Source organism: Hakea prostrata, chromosome 2 (genome assembly GCF_041222555.1).
Source record: "Hakea prostrata isolate BN-2017 chromosome 2, UWA_Hpros_2, whole genome shotgun sequence".
NCBI classification, from domain to species: Eukaryota; Viridiplantae; Streptophyta; class Magnoliopsida; order Proteales; family Proteaceae; genus Hakea; species Hakea prostrata.
In genome coordinates, this window is record NC_142601.1 from 63,769,933 (window position 1) to 63,787,195 (window position 17,263).

General features: G+C 40.3%; 2 protein-coding genes across 2 annotated transcripts in view; both read left to right on the forward strand.

The window, feature by feature from the left end:
- The window catches only part of LOC149025636 (WD repeat-containing protein 55-like), a 36,264-nt gene extending 25,344 nt beyond the window's left edge, over window positions 1-10,920 (forward strand). Inside the window, exons 15-16 of the mRNA XM_089143591.1 lie at window positions 9,943-10,073; window positions 10,256-10,920. Of these exons, the coding sequence (XP_088999717.1) occupies window positions 9,943-10,073; window positions 10,256-10,448 (324 nt within the window). The 3' untranslated portion in view covers window positions 10,449-10,920. The remainder of the gene's footprint in view (window positions 1-9,942; window positions 10,074-10,255) is intronic.
- Window positions 10,921-11,714: 794 nt separating this feature from the next.
- On the forward strand, window positions 11,715-17,155 carry LOC149025637 (uncharacterized). The gene is made up of 3 exons (XM_089145840.1): window positions 11,715-12,092; window positions 14,429-14,710; window positions 15,352-17,155. Exons 1-3 carry the CDS (start codon window positions 11,937-11,939, stop codon window positions 16,708-16,710), a joined length of 1,797 nt encoding a protein of 598 aa, XP_089001966.1. The 5' UTR covers window positions 11,715-11,936; the 3' UTR covers window positions 16,711-17,155.
- The last annotated feature ends 108 nt before the right edge of the window (window positions 17,156-17,263 follow it).

Here is a 17,263-nt window from a genome sequence, read left to right on the forward strand (position 1 = left end):
TTCTAAAATTCTAGAGGGAGACCTGGCAAGTTGATCCATAGGGGAAGGGAGTTGAAGTCGACCCTGCAGAGAGGCATGGAAGGCTCCCAAGGCTTGATGAAAATAGGAGACTTCCCAACATACCAAGGAGAACCATTGATGGCCTTCAAATGACAAGCAGGAGAGGCAAACTTGAACAACAAAATCCCTTCGTCAATGGTAAAAGTATCTAAAGAACCCAAGGAATTCCATTGCTTAGCCAAAGAGGTCTTGATAATACCAATGGGAGGGCAGGGGCCAAGAAACTGCCCCAGGACAACATTCTTCCAATGAAGGATATCGGGGCTAGTAGCAGAGGAGGGGCAACGCACCAGAGGGATGGGGGATTCAGAAGAAGGAGGGATGAAGGAGAGATCGCAGGAAGGGGTTTGGGAGGAAAAAAGATTGTTCCAGGCTTTCGACGGAGGGGGGTGGGAATGGTAGCGGTGGCGGAGGGCTGAGAGTGGGGGGGGGTGGCGACGATAGAGGGCAGGGAGGAGGGGGAGCGGTGGCGGAGAGAGGGGAGAGGGACGGCGGAGAGGAGAGGATTACCGGAGGGGGAGGGGGAGAAGTCATCCTAAGCAATCGGTGTATACTCCAGCAATATTATATAAGGTGTCCATTGTAGTCTCCTTATATTATAGTAGGGACTCATATAGAGAAATGTCATTGTCCATTGATGGGGATTGTTACACACTAGAGCATGGATACACCGATCAGAGGACCACAAAATATGAAAGGAAAAAGCGGAATCCCAACAAAGCAAAAAGACCTCCATTCCCATGCGTAGGAGGAACAACAAAGAAACAATCAAAACCTAATTGTCTAGCAAAAGTTCTAGGACAGAAAATAACACTCTTAACTTCAGAAAGAAAAACAAAGGAAGGTCTGAAATTTCTGATATTTTCCTTGATTTCCCTTTGTGTCGAGGGTTGACCAAGCCCTCGACAATTTAGACAATAAGCTTTCATGGCTCTTTTGATGGCTGGTTCCGGTCGGCCATCACAACCTCAGAGGAAATTTGATTAGTCTTCATCTTTTTTGGTTCAACTTCAGTTGATTCTGTCACATCCTCTATCTCTCAAATGAGGCACTTTCTCTTGTAAGACATCAAAGGGTTGAACATTCTAGGAAAACGGGAATTTCTTTCTCAAATAAGCTGATTTTCATAGGACCTTCATTCTGATTTGTTTGAGCATTGATGGAGTTTGAAGATTCTCCTTGGGTTTCAGCTTGTGGTAATATCCAATTGGGGTTGTGGACGATGGGGGTGTGGGATGAAGGGTTTGGCCTAACAAGGTATTGTGTTGGAGGGATAGAGTGACAAGTGACAAGAGCTGAAGGTGGGGCTAGAGTGAGGTCTGTTGGTGGGTTATGGTATTGTTTAGGTTGATTGATGGTGAATTCCATTTCTTAAAAAACTGGAACGGTTTGGTCTTGGGATTGGTTTTGGTTTATGATTGGTTTTATGATGTTGATGGGAACAGGGTCATTCAAAGCATGGTATCTGGGGATTTCAATATTGAAAGCATGTGCTAACCAAAGAAAAATTTTCAGAAGTTGTAGCTGTCTTTCTCTTATGTACGGGGCTTCCATAGGTGGGTTTGGAATATTGTTCAAATGAGAAGGGTCAAAGGGTAGCCCCAAGGTTATTAAAGCGGCAAAGCGATTGGGGTTCCGTCTTGGCGTTTAGGCGACTAAGCGGTGCTTAGGAGGCAATAAAGCAACAAAAGCGATTTAGTCAATATTTTTAATATAACTACTTTTAAACTACTTTTTAATACAAATATTTTTTATAATAAACTAAAGTACTAAACAAACAATTAACAATCACATTCATAAAAATAAAAATAAAAAAACATTCAAGAATCATAATTATGAAAAATTATCCAAAAAAAGATTAAAAACATCACTTCATCTCATCAAACATCATAAAATTCATAACAATAATTATCTAGTATGTACTATATCAGTAATCAATGTGAAAAATGAAAATAAAAGTAGTAATTTTACATTCTTACTTACCTCTATGATAGTGTGACGCCAAATAAGTGTCTTGTACTCTTGTGCATAGATTAGTAATCAAAATTGATGTATCCATTTCCCCCTTTTTTTAACCAAACAGTTCCGACATGATAAATTAATGATCTCATTATTCCGATTTCCAAGTCATCGTTTATTTAATGATTCATTGATTATCAATGTTGAATATGGCTCATGCTTCACATTTTGTTGCCAACAGACACTTTGGGCCTCGGAGTTCATTTGCAAATTGGGCCTCGATTCCGAAATGGCTCACATATTTAAATTTATATACGGCATTGTAGAATAAATTATGATTAAAAAAAAGAAAAAAGAATATGCACAAATTACAAAATGTAAAAAAAATGGTTACTTTAGAATCTAAGCCGGCAATATGGCGCAAAAGTAGTAGTGCTTATGCAAAAAAGCGGCAAGAAATCAGCCCGTTAGTTAAGCAGCAACAATTTTAGTAGTTCAAAAACCGCTTTGCCGCCTAGGCGGACACTTTGATAACCATGGGTAGCCCATGAACAGATCATCCTAAATTCTTTGGGGTTTGGACATCTACTATAAGACTTAACCATCTAGCAAGTATGGCTGCCTTAGGGAAGAGTTTGAGATTATCAGCAGCTTTTGATGAAGCAGTGGATTGGGTAAGCTCATTTGAAGTCTTAAAAGGGCAATCACAACTTTTGTGACAAATCCTAATACAGTTTGGACAAATGAAGGAGGGGAGGTGTTCATAACTGAAATAAATGATTTGGTGCTTAGTGGGTGTGATCTCAAATATGACAGAAGTGATCAGATCCATGGTTAGAGGGATAGCCACCCTAGGAGCAGGTAAGTTTTTTGATGCTACGGGTCCTTCAGGACTCTCAATCTCTAGCACATGACCTACAGTAGAGAAAAGATCGAAAGGAATATCCTATTTATGAAGGCTCCAATGGAGGTTGGTGATTTGAACCCACAACACACCAATAGGGAATGGTGCTAGGCTAGCAGGGATGGATTGATCCCAGGGCTGCAAAAAGACAAGGAGATTCCTATAGTTCCATGGTTGGGAGAATAGGACAACATTCATGTCTCTAGCTCTGGCAAACTAAATGATGAATTTGTCAATAGCCTCTTCGATGAGATGATACCCTTCAGCCTTAACTGACTTTGATTTCCAACCACCGTGAACCATTTTTTAAGTTCAGGATAGGTAATGTGAAAACCATCAGGAACCCAGCCCAAGATAGTATATTTAAGATCATTCTTCACTTCCTTGAGTCTTTGTGAAGAGATAGAAACAGTTTTGATAGGGCGAACAGGCAGATCTATCTTGGCAGCGAACTCAGCTGATAATCTCTCAACCACAGGGTTAGAGGGGAGGAAGCTGGGGAAGTCAAAGGGATTCTGGGAGAAAGAGGGAGTTGGTTTAGCCATGGAAACCCTTTCCACAAAGTTCCAAACCACAGATTTAACAAAACTGAACGTGAAGAAGAATTGATGGAGGATAGCTAGGGGATAGGGACGGCCAACCCACCACAAGGAATAAATAGGCGAAGGGAGAAGAGGGAGATCCATGAACCTAGACGAGGAGAGAGGGCATGGGGTGATTATCAGGAGAGTCCGAACATCGAAATAGAGCAGAGCAGACCTATAGCCGCCTAAATCAGTGGATTTGCTTGAGAAAAAGAAGAAATCAGACAAGATAACAAGCAATGAGTGAATGATCTCAACATGCAATGGGTATGAGTTAGTGATGATCCATGCTCTAGTGAAAAACATTTCGATCCCCTCGAAAAATAAAAGATCCTCAGAGAAATTTGCGAAAAATGAAGGCAAAAAATCAGAAACCAAAAGCCATGCGTGAAGTTCAAATTTAAAGTCATCATTATCAGGCTTAAAAGAAATCTTTGGGAAAAATAAAGAGTTAAACATGCTTAAGAAGCAATTAATGCAACAAAGTGAAGAGAAGGAAAGGTATTGGAAGGCTTACCTCGACCATGGGGAAAATGTTTGGAGGGTAGAAGTTCTCAAGAGGTACCTGGGAAGAGGAAGCAGTTACAGCCAGATCTGCAGGATAGGTTCTTGGAGAGCTCAGCCAAAGGATATGGGCTCTGTCGATCGAATCTTGTGATGAAAACTCCAACAGCAAATCCGTCCACATAAATGGAAAACTTCGGCGATGGAAGGAAACAAGAAGAGATTCCAGATTAGGGTTTGTTCCCGGCTTAGGGTTTCTCTTGGAAAGGGGGGGCTCACCCCCAGAAGGAGCTGTTACAGTTTTTCTTTTTACATATTTAATCTACCTATGTAGACCACCCTCTATTAATCATGTTTTCCCATTACTATATCCTCTAATATGGTTACCACCACCTATGTACATATTTTGCTTGAGGTAGGCCCAAGCTAGGAACCTAATTTTAATGTTCCTTCACAGAATTTGTTTGTCTAGGATTTGAATTCTACGGTTTTGTCTTACTTTAAGTGTATCATTTTACCGCCCCTAACTTTATGGATGTATGCATGTATAAGTGACTATAATCTCAGCATGCACGTTCTTGGGTTCTTGTTATTTAGAATGTGTACCATGTATGATGTAAAACTCAGCTTTAGGGTTAGGTTTCTTGGATGAATTCTCTAAGATTAAGGTTTTGCCCAGAATCTCTCAACCAGACCAGCAAAAAGATCCAAAAGCTAATAGATGATGTTCAGGTAGCTAGGAAGCTTAGGGGAAGGTAATGGGGAGATTTGAAAGATGTTAGGGTTTTATCAATATCCCATGGGGATACTTTGGATCATTATGGTAGGGTAAGAATTATTTAGATTAGTAGGGGATGAAAGAGTATCAAACTAAAATTATGTGGGAAAGCTCCATTATCACAAATCAAATGGGTTGGGATAGTTTTAGGAAAAGGGAGGGGAAGGAAGAGGAAAGGAGAGAAATCCTGCGAACGTGTGGGAAGAGTTTGGGATATTAATGGATAAGCAATATATACAATTTGGGATTAGATGGAAGAGACATGGTTTGGTTATAAGATAATCTAAAATTATCTGGGAAGGGGGGAAGGGGGGAAGGGGAAGGAAGCTTATGGTTAGGGGATGGGGGAGTTCTTGCTATATTTCTTTCTTTCTTTTTCTTTGTTTTCTTCCTTCCTCTTTTCTTATCTTTCTCTTCTTTCTTCCATTTCTTTCTTTTCTCTTTTCCTTTTCTAATTCTGCCGCATGAACCGAAAAATATAAAAGAAAAAGAAAAGGGGGTTGGGGTGGTATTGCAAGAAAGAGGGGAAAAGAGGGGGGGGGGGTTTGGCTGCTGTTGCAAGAAAGAAAAGGAGGGGTATTTTCTTGGAATTCTGTGGTTCTCTTTTCTTGAAAATGCTGCCCCCTCTTTTTTGATCTTTCAGTTCAGATTCAAGAAGGAAGTGAATTCCAGAAATTCTGCTGTTGTTTCTTGGCTGCTGCTGGCTAAAGAAAAGGAAAGAAGAGTGACAGAGAAGGGGGAAGTCCTTGGTTGAAGGCTGAAGATGCTCGCTGAAGTTGCAGAACTGAACTTAGAAGCTTTTGAAGAGGGGAAACTTGACAACTGCAAGGTCCCCCTCAAAGGAACCCTGCCAATACCTCCTTGGCTGCAATACTCTCAATAATTTTATGGCATAAATATGGCTGAACGGCTGTGTAAATAAATCCTACCATTAAATGTATTGAATTAAACCTGAACTGTTTATGATAGACGATTCAGATTTAATCCCACCAAATTTAATGGTAGGATTTCTAGAACCGTTCAGCTAAGCAATTTACATGGCTGTTCAGCCAAGCAATTTACACGGCCATTCAGCCACCACCTTCCCTAATTTTATTTATCAAAATTGATTTCTTCTCTAATAGGCATGAGAATATATAGCCTTCACAAGACTCTAGAGTAACCAAGCTTCTAAGAGACCTAACTTGACTCAACTAGAGAACTAATTCAACTAGGGTTTCATTTATAAGTTAGGAGACCTTTTACAAATAAATATTAGCCACACATAAATAAAAGAACTTAACTAATAGACTTGATTATCCATAAAAGTCCTACTTAAAAGAAAGACTATGACCCAAGGACTCAACTACTAACTCAATCTAAGAATTCAAAACTTAGTTAGATTCAAAAAATGAAAACAAATTCTGAAAATAAAATAATCATGTAATTCAGGCTGTAAAATGACCAAACTGCCCCTACAGGGGTTCAGCCAGCCTTGGTTGGGCCTTGGGGCCCAAACCAGGTTTCAGGAAGGGGCTGAATTCTTGTTCACACCAATGTATCTGGTGGGCCTTATTAGTTTACCTGTCAAATTCCTTAACTTATTCCAATACACAAGGATATAGCCTTAGTCAGGCTTCATGTTCTGACCATACTAGGCAATGATTATCTCTGTAGATTCTGAAATTATTTGCATAATAGTCCATAGATATGTATAACAGCCCTTGCATCATATAGATTCAAGAGTAACTCCCCCATTACATGCATTATTTTTGTACGTGGTTACCATTGTTATGTGAAACAATAACTACTGCAAAAATTCCATTGAAGTATTCCCCAAAAAACAACATAAATATAAAGATCTTGTTCACATTGTGAGAGCATATTGTATATTTTTTGGGTACTCTAATTAGTGACTCGTCAACTTACCATGATGTAGGCTTATATGGGAGGCCCATTATGAAGCGTTGCTTCCTCAACCTCTGATTTCTTCTTCATTTTTTTCCTTTTCAACAAAAAGCAGGGTCTACAATGGGCACTTGTGCAGCACCATCCACACACTCACAACAATAGCAGCACAAGTCTTATCCCAACTAAATGGGGTCGATTACATGGACCCTTGCCTTTCAATGAGATCCATTTAAGGCCATACCCGATACATGGGTTAAGTCTTGCATATCTTTTCTCACCACTTCTATGGTTGTCATAGGTCTGCATTTAGCTCTGTTATATCCTTCAATTCAGATTAAATCACTCCTCCATACGGGGAACTAATAGGTCTTAGTTGAACATGGCCGTGCCACTTCAAATAACTTTCTCATAGCTCATCATTTACCGAAGGTATTCCCATACCAGTCCTAATTTAATCATTCTTTCCTTTATTCTTTCTTAGTTTTGCTACTCATTGATCTCCACATCCCCATTTATACTATACTGAGTTAATTTATATGATGCTTCTTAACTGCCCAACACTCTGTAGCATACATGCTGGTCATAAGATGGTCTTATAAAATTTCCTTGTAAAGGAATTCGTCAATCATACAGAACCCCGGACGCATCTATCCAATTCATTCATCCATTTTTAATTCTTGGGGAAGCACCATCCATATAATCTTCTTCTTCTTTCTTTCTTTCTTCTTCTTCTTCTTCTTCTTTTTTTTTCTTTTTCCACTTATGATTGAGCCAATATATCATCCACACAACCCCAAGAGTATAATACAATGGGGTTTTACCAGGCCAACTACCCCTCTTTCTTCTCCACCCTCCCATTAAACTCTGTTTTAGTTTCCCCTTTCATGCAACCCTCCTCTTTTTTCCTATTGGACAAAAATGACACATTGAACCCATCAAACTAATCCACTCAAGTCTACAACATACTTCTCTACCCCATACTTCTCCATCATCACCAATGGCTCCCTTGCTAGATTCTTCCCCTCTTGTGTCGGCATTCGACAAGGATGTCCCCTCTCCCCTTACTTATTCTCTTTGGCTCTGGAGGTTCTTTCCCGTCTCCTCCAATCCAAAACTGATCAGCTCCTGATCTTCCCTATCCCTAAATGCAAATCCCTCAATCTCACCCATCTTGCCTTTGCTGATGACCTCATGATCTTCTCCAAAGCTGAGCATTGCTCGATCTCCTCCATCATTTAAGTCCTTTCCTTCTTCGAGTCCATCTTTGGTCTCAAGGTCAATCTTGACAAGTCTAGTATTTTCTTATCTGGGGTGTCTGATCATCTGCGCTCTACCCTCCTTAGTCTCTTTGGGTTCAAGCTTGGATCCTTTCCTGTCGGCTACCTTGGTCTTCCTCTTATCGCTGGTAGACTCTCTAGGCACCAATGCTCCCCTATGCTTGATCACATTCAGAAGAGTCTTCATTTATGGAAAAGTAGGCTCCTCTCTTTCGCGGGTAAGGTTGAGCTCATCTGTTATGTCCTCCAATTTTGCTACCTCTATTGGTGTGGTATTTTCCCTCCCCAGTCATCTTCGACATGGTCCTCTTTTGTGCCTTCCCGGGGGCCGGATCCTCGGGATTTTTTCTCCCCATCAGTTGGTCTAACATCTGTCGACCTAAATTTGAGGGGGGCCTTGGGATCTGTCAAATGCAAGAGGTCAATTCTGCTGCTCTGCTTAACTTATTTAGAAAATTGTTTCTAAACATGACTCCATTTGGGTCAATTGAGTCTACTCTTCTCTCCTCAAATCTGATTCCTTTTGGACTATCCCCATCCCTTTTAACCCCTCATGGATCTGGAGGAAGCTTCTCCTCTTAAGACCAAGAGCTCTCCCTGCTATCTCCACCCATGTTTCCTCTGGTTCCTCCACTTCCTTCTAGCTTGATCCGTGGCATCCGATGGGTATTCTTCTTACTCTCTTCTCCCCCCGCACTGTCTATGAAACCCGCACACCAAAATCAGCCCCTCTCTCGGTTTTCATCTCTAATGGTTCTTGGGACCCCCTCCCCCACCACAGTCTCACACAAGTTTGGAACTCTCTTCCCCCCATTTTACCCTCCCCCCATGACTTATTAGTTTGGCTCCCCTCCACCACCAATTCCTTCACCACATTTTCTGCTTGGAATCTATTTGCGTTCCCCATCTCCCTCCCACCCTTGGTCCCCCTGGTTTGGTTCAAAGATCATATACCCCATCATTCCCTCACTTGGCAAGCCCTAAACTTAGCCCTCCTCACCCAAGTTTTCCTTATTAGCTGCCATATCCCTGCTAACCCCAGTTGTATCTTTTGTTGGAATGGTACTGAGGACATTGAGCATCTGTTCTTCTTTTGCCCCTTCTCTAGTTCTATTTGGAGAAAAGCCCTCGCTTCCTTTTGGCCCCGCTCTCTTCGCTCATTTACGTTTGATGGTGATTGGTCTTGGGTTTTGAGTAACTTTGCAGGTTCCTCCATTTGTGACCGGATTGGTAGACTTGTTTTCTGTGCTATAATCCACCATCTGTGGTGGGAGCGTAATCTCAAGCATTGGTTGTCCAAATCCTGCTCTCTTGACTTGATTTGGAATGCTATTCACTTTGATGTTTTGGCTAGGATTAGCCCCATTCCCTATCCCCCGGTTGTTGACTCCCCAAGGAACAGGCTCATTGTTGTCTCTTGGGGTCTCAACTCCCAATTCCATGCTGCTCTCTGATCCTTCCCCTTCTGGATCTTTCTTGTAGTTTGCTGTTTGTCTAATTTAATTATTTATTCATCCAAAAAAAAACCTAATCCACTCAAATGGATCCAAATTATTTAAACTGATCCACTAGTTCATCTAATCAATCCATTGATGTAACTGACCCATGCCTGTAACTTGTACATTATTTTCAAAAGGCAAATTTTTTTTACAGGGTATGGATGTTGCAATCTATTGAGAACTAAATCTTCCCTCTTTTGTTTTTTTTTTTTTGTGGTGGGGGGGGGGGTGTTTGTGTGGGGGATGTTCCAAAAAACTTGGTTGTAGAATAAAGGGGCATTGTCTGGGTCGTATTACTCCTCAGGTGGTTAGGTAAGCTAGTGTTTCTTCCCCACCCTCCTTCACTACCTTTTTCCCCTCTTAATTTTTTAAGAGCTAGTCTGGGAACACTACACTTGTAATATGGTTTCTCCTAACCTCAATTGTTACAGGGAGTTGAGTTCAATAATAATTTTCTAAATGGTTTTCTGTGTATTGTTGCATGTAGCTGTGGGATTTAGATGAGTTATTGGACGGTGGAGCAAATAAGCCTCAGAGTGAAGCTTTTGTGGCTGACAGTGACAGTGACAGTGATGAGATGGATGTGGACGTCGAAACCCCTCAAAAAATCCTCCAAAGGTGTGCCAATCATATTCACTTGTCAGAAAAACAGTGTTGATTCATTGACTATTTGAAGATTGCTTCCATTTGAGATGACTACATTTTAGACTTTAAGCTGCTCTTCAAAACATTTGAAATTTATTTGTGACGAGGATCATTATTGCTTGTATTGTTATAAAAAATGTGCTTGTATTTTGCAGGGAAAAAGAAGAAAAAGGCAAAAAAAGGACATCCTCCGTGCAATGCATCCAGCAGCTTCTTTATGGATTTGTAGTGAGATTGTTAGGGATTGGTGCTTTCCTTTCAATTTTCACTTGCCAGTGTGCAAGGGAATTCTTATTTTTAGAGATGTACTATACGACTTCTATTGACACAAATTTTGACAGGGAGTGAATTCCATCAGCAATTAAACTCCTGTAGTTCAGTTATAGGGAACCATGAAACCAAGCTTTGTTAGGTGGTACTCTAATTTCAGATGTGTAGTGCATGTATTCATTCATGGGAGTTCGATATCGCAGCAAAGTGTCATTTGGACTTATGTTATATGGCTCAACACACTAGTGTCAGAACCTCAACAGTTGGGAGGAGAACCATTGCCTTCGATGATGAAGTTTGCCATGCGTTGAGTCTGGAGATTGCCTACTACTGGTTGGTATAACATACCATGCCTCCATGCACCTATCTGAATCTAGTATCATCTCTTGGGAAATGACATTTGAAGGTGAAGGACAGCTGAATTTCCCTCCCTTCTCGTCCAATTTTGTTGGTTAAACATTTGAATGAACTTTGGAAAGATTTTCAGATGAACGTAGGTTTTAATGGCTGTTTTGGCTGGGATATTTGGAATGATTGTTTCCTCTTATTTAATAACATGGCATATTGAACAGATCTGTTGTGAATTTGTTATGACTTCAATTTTGTTAAAAGAATGCTGCAAGAGAAAGCATCTCAGAACATAGCAGTACTTTTTTATTTTGTTTTGGGTAAACGGACATTGCAGCACTTTACAATACTTAGGTGAAGCAGGTTAAATTAGAAGAAACTACTGGGGAATCGACACGAAAGATAACCATCAAGTCATCAGGAACTGGTCCAAGGATTTCCTAAAAAAGGAAAATATTGACTGCTGCATCATGAGTTGTACAACTTCCAAGTTCAAATACAAAAATTTTCTTGACTACCAAACGTGGTCTTATGAATATGAAACGCGTTAACACTTAAACGGGAAAGGATTAATGCTGCTAATACAACAACAAAAAATAAAAACACGTGTGTCTATTCTCCTTTCATCTCACCCACACGCTTTTCACGTGACCAATAAACCCACCGCGTGATTTGCGTTTTTCGTCATCTAGAAATCGGGTGGGACCCTTCATTTCAGGAGAGAGAGATCAGAAAGTAAAAGTATAAATCCCCCAACTTCGAAGCACGAGAAAAACAAGTGATGCATTGAACCAATGAGATGAACAATAAGAGCATCTTATTGTTTCCGAATCCCGACATGGCCCACCAGTTCAAATCCACCACGTGTCCATTTATTAAGTATTATCATGTAATTTAATCCTTATCCAAGCTCCGAAGTTTCCAACTTCCATCACTGTAGTCAACCTCAACGAGCCCTGGCCTCTGCTTAATAAATTATATAAATTAAGATTAAAAACCATCCCTTTCGGTGACTCAAAAGATAAGCAATCGTATCGAAGCTCTTTTGTTAGCAGTGCTTGGTCCTCACAGCTCTCAAAACGAAAATTAGAAAGAGAGAAAGAAAAGAGAGAGATTGATCCTTGCCGGGTTTCTATATTCTTTTTTTGTCGTTTCAAACCCTAACTTCCAAGTCTCGGCTTCACGATACTTAGCAGAGTTTATCACTTTAGTAGCTCAATGGCGTCAGGTTCATCGGGTAGGACGAGTTCTGGCGGATCCAAAGGGTTCGATTTTGGTTCTGACGACGTTTTATGTTCATACGATGACCTTGGAAATCAAGAAGCTCCTGTCCTCGGCCACAGGGATCATGTGATGAGTACAAACTCCGGAAAGGTGCTTTTTTTCTTCCCCCTTCTTATCTCTTCTCTGTTATTATTACGTTTTAAGATTTCTCAGTTATATAGAATTGAATTACGATTAGATTGATAAAAAGAGTTGGAGAAAAGCATCGAAATTTGTGTGATATTGAAAACTTTTGGTGCTACATATGTGCTGAGATTTATTTGTGAAATTGTCCGTTCGCTTCTCTTAAGGAGATCTAGCTTTTCGATGGATTTTAAATGTAATTAGAGTCGTTCATGCGTATTTTTGTTACTTGGAACTTGGGAGAGTCCATTTCCATGCTCACGGCTCTAAATTTTTGACTTGGAGCATTGAAGGTTGCACGGGCAAATGGATGGTGAAGCATAAATTTAAGTCTGAATCAGCTCATGGATCTGTGGTATTTGTTACCTGTTTGATGGTGGTCTTTTAATTTCCGGATGATGGATACCTTTTATTGTGGTCTAATTTTAAGCTTGAAATGGAGGTTGAGAAACTCATCCTTTATGCTGCTTAGAGGAATATATTATTTGGTTTGATTGTGTTGCCAGTGGCGGTCATCCTTATGATGTATCCAGATGGTTTAAAATAAATCAGAAGGCTTGTGTGATGGTAATGTCTTAAAAACACCCTGCCTAGGAGTTCTTGATTTGCAACATCACTGACTCTGTATTTGATATTACATTCTTTATGGCATCCCTGCATTTTCAACAACAACAACATGTTGAGATCTGAGTTTATTGTGCCAGATCTCTCATTTGCAAAACAATATAATGCATGGAAGCTAGAAGAAGAAAGTTGAAGATAATTGAGTTTTGCGGCATTAATAAGGTTTGCTCCATAATGACAGGCCCGTTGGAAGGTTCTTATGACGATCACTATGTTAGCTCCATAACAAGTAGGTCCGTCAGGAGGGAATCCTTCCTACTAAGATTTAAATATCTGTTGTTTTGGGTTTGGTTCAACACCAAAGTTGCTCCTTCTAAATTGGATGCTGTCTTTGTTAGATTGTTTCTGAGAGTGCAACTATGAATATACTCTTAGACTTAGAGTAACGCTTGGGTAGTATTGCACCTACTATTCTGGTAGGATTAGTAAAATTTATAAAACTATACCCTGGTCTTTTATTTTAACTAAAAGAGTATGATCTTTCAATTTTTAATGAAAAAGGCATACCTTTAATGAATTTGGTCACAGAGGAGGACAAATGGACAATCTTTATAAAGCCGGTGGGCTCTACCATGGAAGGTTAATTTTGTGGTGTTGTTTAAAACTTCATGCAGTTTATGTGCCATATCTGAGCAGGAGTATTGGAAGCCTATTTTCAGCAATTAGAAATTTTCGTTTCCTAGAGCTTTATGTGTTGTGTACTTGTGTTTCAAAATCACTTATATCATTCTTTTCTTTTGGTAAATCACTTACGTCACTTGTATTCATTTAGAAAAAGTACCTCTTTTGTTAAAGCTTAGAGAAGCTCTGATTGAATGTGCTCAGGAAAATAGTACTGATGACTGGGGGAAAAGGATTTTTAACATGCCTATATGATTCTTGACCATGACAAACAGTGCAAGTAATGAACCCATGGCACCGGACTATACTTAAGCAACAAATATTCCTTGGCAGTATATTTAAATTGATTTTGGGGAACCAGGAGTCTCATATTGACTTGCTGAGGTAAAGTTTTGTTGCATTGTAAATTTGCTCAAGTTGAAATATTTCTCGAAGATAGCAGTTGAAGGTAGTTGTGATCTACTATCACAATGCGTGGACCCTGTTTTAATGGCCCTCAAGCAGGCAATTTCTGCTGCTTGCAGCTTAAGATTCCTCAATAAAATAAAATCAATAGAAGAGATGCCCTCAAGTTTCATTGGGGTATTTACTGAAGAAACAAACACTAATGTGTCCATAAAATTGATCTCTTGAAGTTTTGCATGAAACTCATCTTGAAGGAAACCTTTTCTATTATTTTATTATTTTATTATTATTTTTATTTGATTTTGTATGTGCCAATAAGCTGATACTATTGGGTTCCAATTCCAGTCAGAAATAATCTGCTTATGGTTATTTGGACTTTGGAGAACTAATCAATAACATTTTAACTTCTCTTACCAGTTGTGAAACTTTTGCTGTTCAACAATCATCACATTCAAGCGATTTATTTTGCATAATTAATGCAATTATGAGGCCCTTCTGTATTCCTATGTTCAGGCATAAGCATTTCGTATCTTTTAATTTCTGCAGGAGGAATTTGGTAGCCAATCATTCCATTCATATGTTTCTGATTCTATATATTATTCTATCATCTGTAATGCACTGAACTCATGGTTTCTCTGAAATATGTTGAGCAGGACTTTCAAGAAGGCAAGATAGGGAGATCATCATTGTTACATGCCTATAACCATCAAGAGGAATCCCTTAATCCAGATCTGATTTCTATTGTAGAAAAGTCAATGAAAAAAAATGCTGACAATCTACTTCGTTTCCTTGAGGGAATTAGTAGCCGTCTGTCACAAGTAGAATTATGTTGCTACAATCTTGATAAGTCAATGGCAGAAATGCGGTCTGATTTGGTTCAAAAGCACAATGAATCTGATTCAACGCTTAGATCTCTTGAGAAATACCTACAAGAAGTAAGTGTATACTGTTACGAATTTTTATTGTTTCATAGCACTCCAGATATTCTTATTTAACTTGTCCTATGGTTTTAGAAATCTCCACCCCCACCTATTATTCATGACAGTCTAAATCATCTTGTCATTCTGCAAGAACATTGCTGACATACGGCAGTTATTAGTAAGTTTTGCCTTCTGACACTTGACACATATAGCTGAGCATGGTGAGATAGACTGGCTTCTGTAATAAGAAAATTTGTGAATGTGTCGGATGTATGTTTCCGCAGGATTTTCCCTTACAAGCAATGCTCTATCTTTACATATAGTGAGTGCTGCTCATGTTTGATTATCCAAAGGCTGTGGCACTGGTTACTATATTTGAATGCGAATTCTTATTGTGAATGAGTATTGCTTTATTAGCCCCCAATCAGGTAGCAAAGCCATCAGATGCATGCTGGCTGAACATCTTCACCAAAATTTTGAGTAAAATTAACATAAATGCTCTATTTTGAATGCGGTTTCTGGTGATTCGTTGGAAGCAGAAATATTATGTTTACTGGAATGATATTTTCTCCTCTTTTAAATGGCTTGTTTGCAGAAATCTTTAGGCTCTTCAGTATCTGTATTTAATTTGCGTTGATGTGTAATGATTTCTTCAGGTCCACAGGTACATGCAAATCCTTAGAGACAAGCAAGAACTTGCTGAAACTCAGAAGGAACTAGCCAAGCTTCAGCTTTTACAGAAAGAATCCTCGAGCAATACTCATCTGCAGCCCAAGGAAGAGAGGTGTGTAGCATCTGGTTCTGATAGCCAAAAAGTTGTTAGTACACCAGGAGGGCAGAACCTGCAGTTGGCTCTTGCTTTACCCCATCAAGTGGCTGTATCATCCTCCCTGCTGCCTAGGCCTGTGGAACAACTGCAGCCAACTCCACATCAAACCATTGCTCAGAATGTTCACGCTCAGGTTCAACAAGCTTCCTATTACCCCCAACAGAATCCTTTGCCTAATTTGCTTCCTCAAACCCAACTTCAATCTCAGGACCAATATTTGCAAGCACATACCCAATACCAGAGGTCGCAAATGCATGACTTGTCTGGACAGGCCCAACAGCCACCACAGCCTCTTGTAAGTCAGGTGACTCAGACCCAGCAAATGGTTCCCTTTTCCCCATACCCACAGCAGTGGCCACAACAGTTTCCCCAACCAAGACAACCAGAACAACCGTCTCCACAACCTCAGGTTAGACCCCAGACAACACCAATGTATTCATCGTACTCATCTACTCAACCTGCAAACCTGACTCCTGGGACCTTCTCAGGCAGTATGCCTATGCATGTTTCGTTTTCCGGAGACATGCCACTTGCAGTGAGCCGTGCAGAATCCATGGCTTATGGTTATGGTGGTTCTGTTAGAACAACAACAGTTCGGCAGTCACTCCCCCCACAGCATGACATTCAGAGGCAACCACAGCCTTTGACCAACCAGAGCACTTTTGGAGTGCAAGTCAATGACTCCTTCTCAGGTGCTGGACACCATCCACCACAGCCTGACATTCAGAGGCAACCACAGCCTTTGACCAGCCAGAGCACTTTTGGAGTGCAAGTCAATGACTCCTCCTCAGGTGCTGGACACCATCCACCGCAGCCTCGTGGAAAAGGATACATGATGTATGATGATAGGGAGGGTGTACAAACCACTCATTCACTGCCCTCTCATTACCTCCAGAGTCCACAGGGTGAGTATCCTCCTACAATGACGCATACCCCTCTCCAGAATCCACAGCCTCCTGCTGGTGGTAGTCTTCTAGTCCACCATCCAAGCTCATCACAGATGATGCGTAGTCATATGTATAGCGAGCTTATTGAGAAAGCTGTGAACATAGGTTATGGGAGAGATCATGCTGCTGCTGTGATCCATGGGCTAGAGGAAAGTGGTCAGCCAGTGGATTTTAACAGCTTGATTCGCAGGTTGAATGTGCAGTCATCTGGTGGTTTCCAAAGGGGATGGTCTGGCTAAACTCTATATGTCGGTGTCCATTTGCATGGCAGCAAGCAGATATGCTTCTTCTATGCGTTTCTTCTATGCTCAGCGCCGTAAATAAAGGTCCTAGATGTGGGGCATTCCATATTCAGGCCTAAGAGTAACGGATTTTTTTTTTTGAAAACTAGTAGTTTTATATTAGGGGGCAGGGACCGACTTTGTATATTTGTGGCATCTACCATGACTTGGTCCTATTTTTATCGTCAAGTCATGGATGCCTTCTTCTACCCTTTTCCTGGCTTATCACGTCAGATGTTTTAGGTAGTAATTTTACCTCATTACATCTTCCCTTGTTTTATTTTTATTAGTCTTTGCTTAGAGATCTTCAAATCCAATTGCTTCCAAATGTTTTGAGTTTTGACAGTCTTGCTACTGGATATTCAGAGCATTGTGTAAATGGCAAAGAGTTCGTACGAATTTGCATAAAAATGACTATCCTTTTCGCCAGGATATCAGGGATTTCAAGTTCTCGGTCAGCACCCTCATGCTTGTGGAAATTTTACAGATTTACTACGGTTCTGGTCCTTTT

Coding starts and splice junctions, on each gene's coding strand:
- LOC149025637 (XM_089145840.1), top strand. CDS start 11,937: ATGGCGTCAGGTTCATCGGGTAGGACGAGTTCTGGCGGATCCAAAGGG. Junction 12,093..14,428: donor TGAGTACAAACTCCGGAAAG/GTGCTTTTTTTC, acceptor TATGTTGAGCAG/GACTTTCAAGAAGGCAAGAT. Junction 14,711..15,351: donor TTGAGAAATACCTACAAGAA/GTAAGTGTATAC, acceptor TGATTTCTTCAG/GTCCACAGGTACATGCAAAT.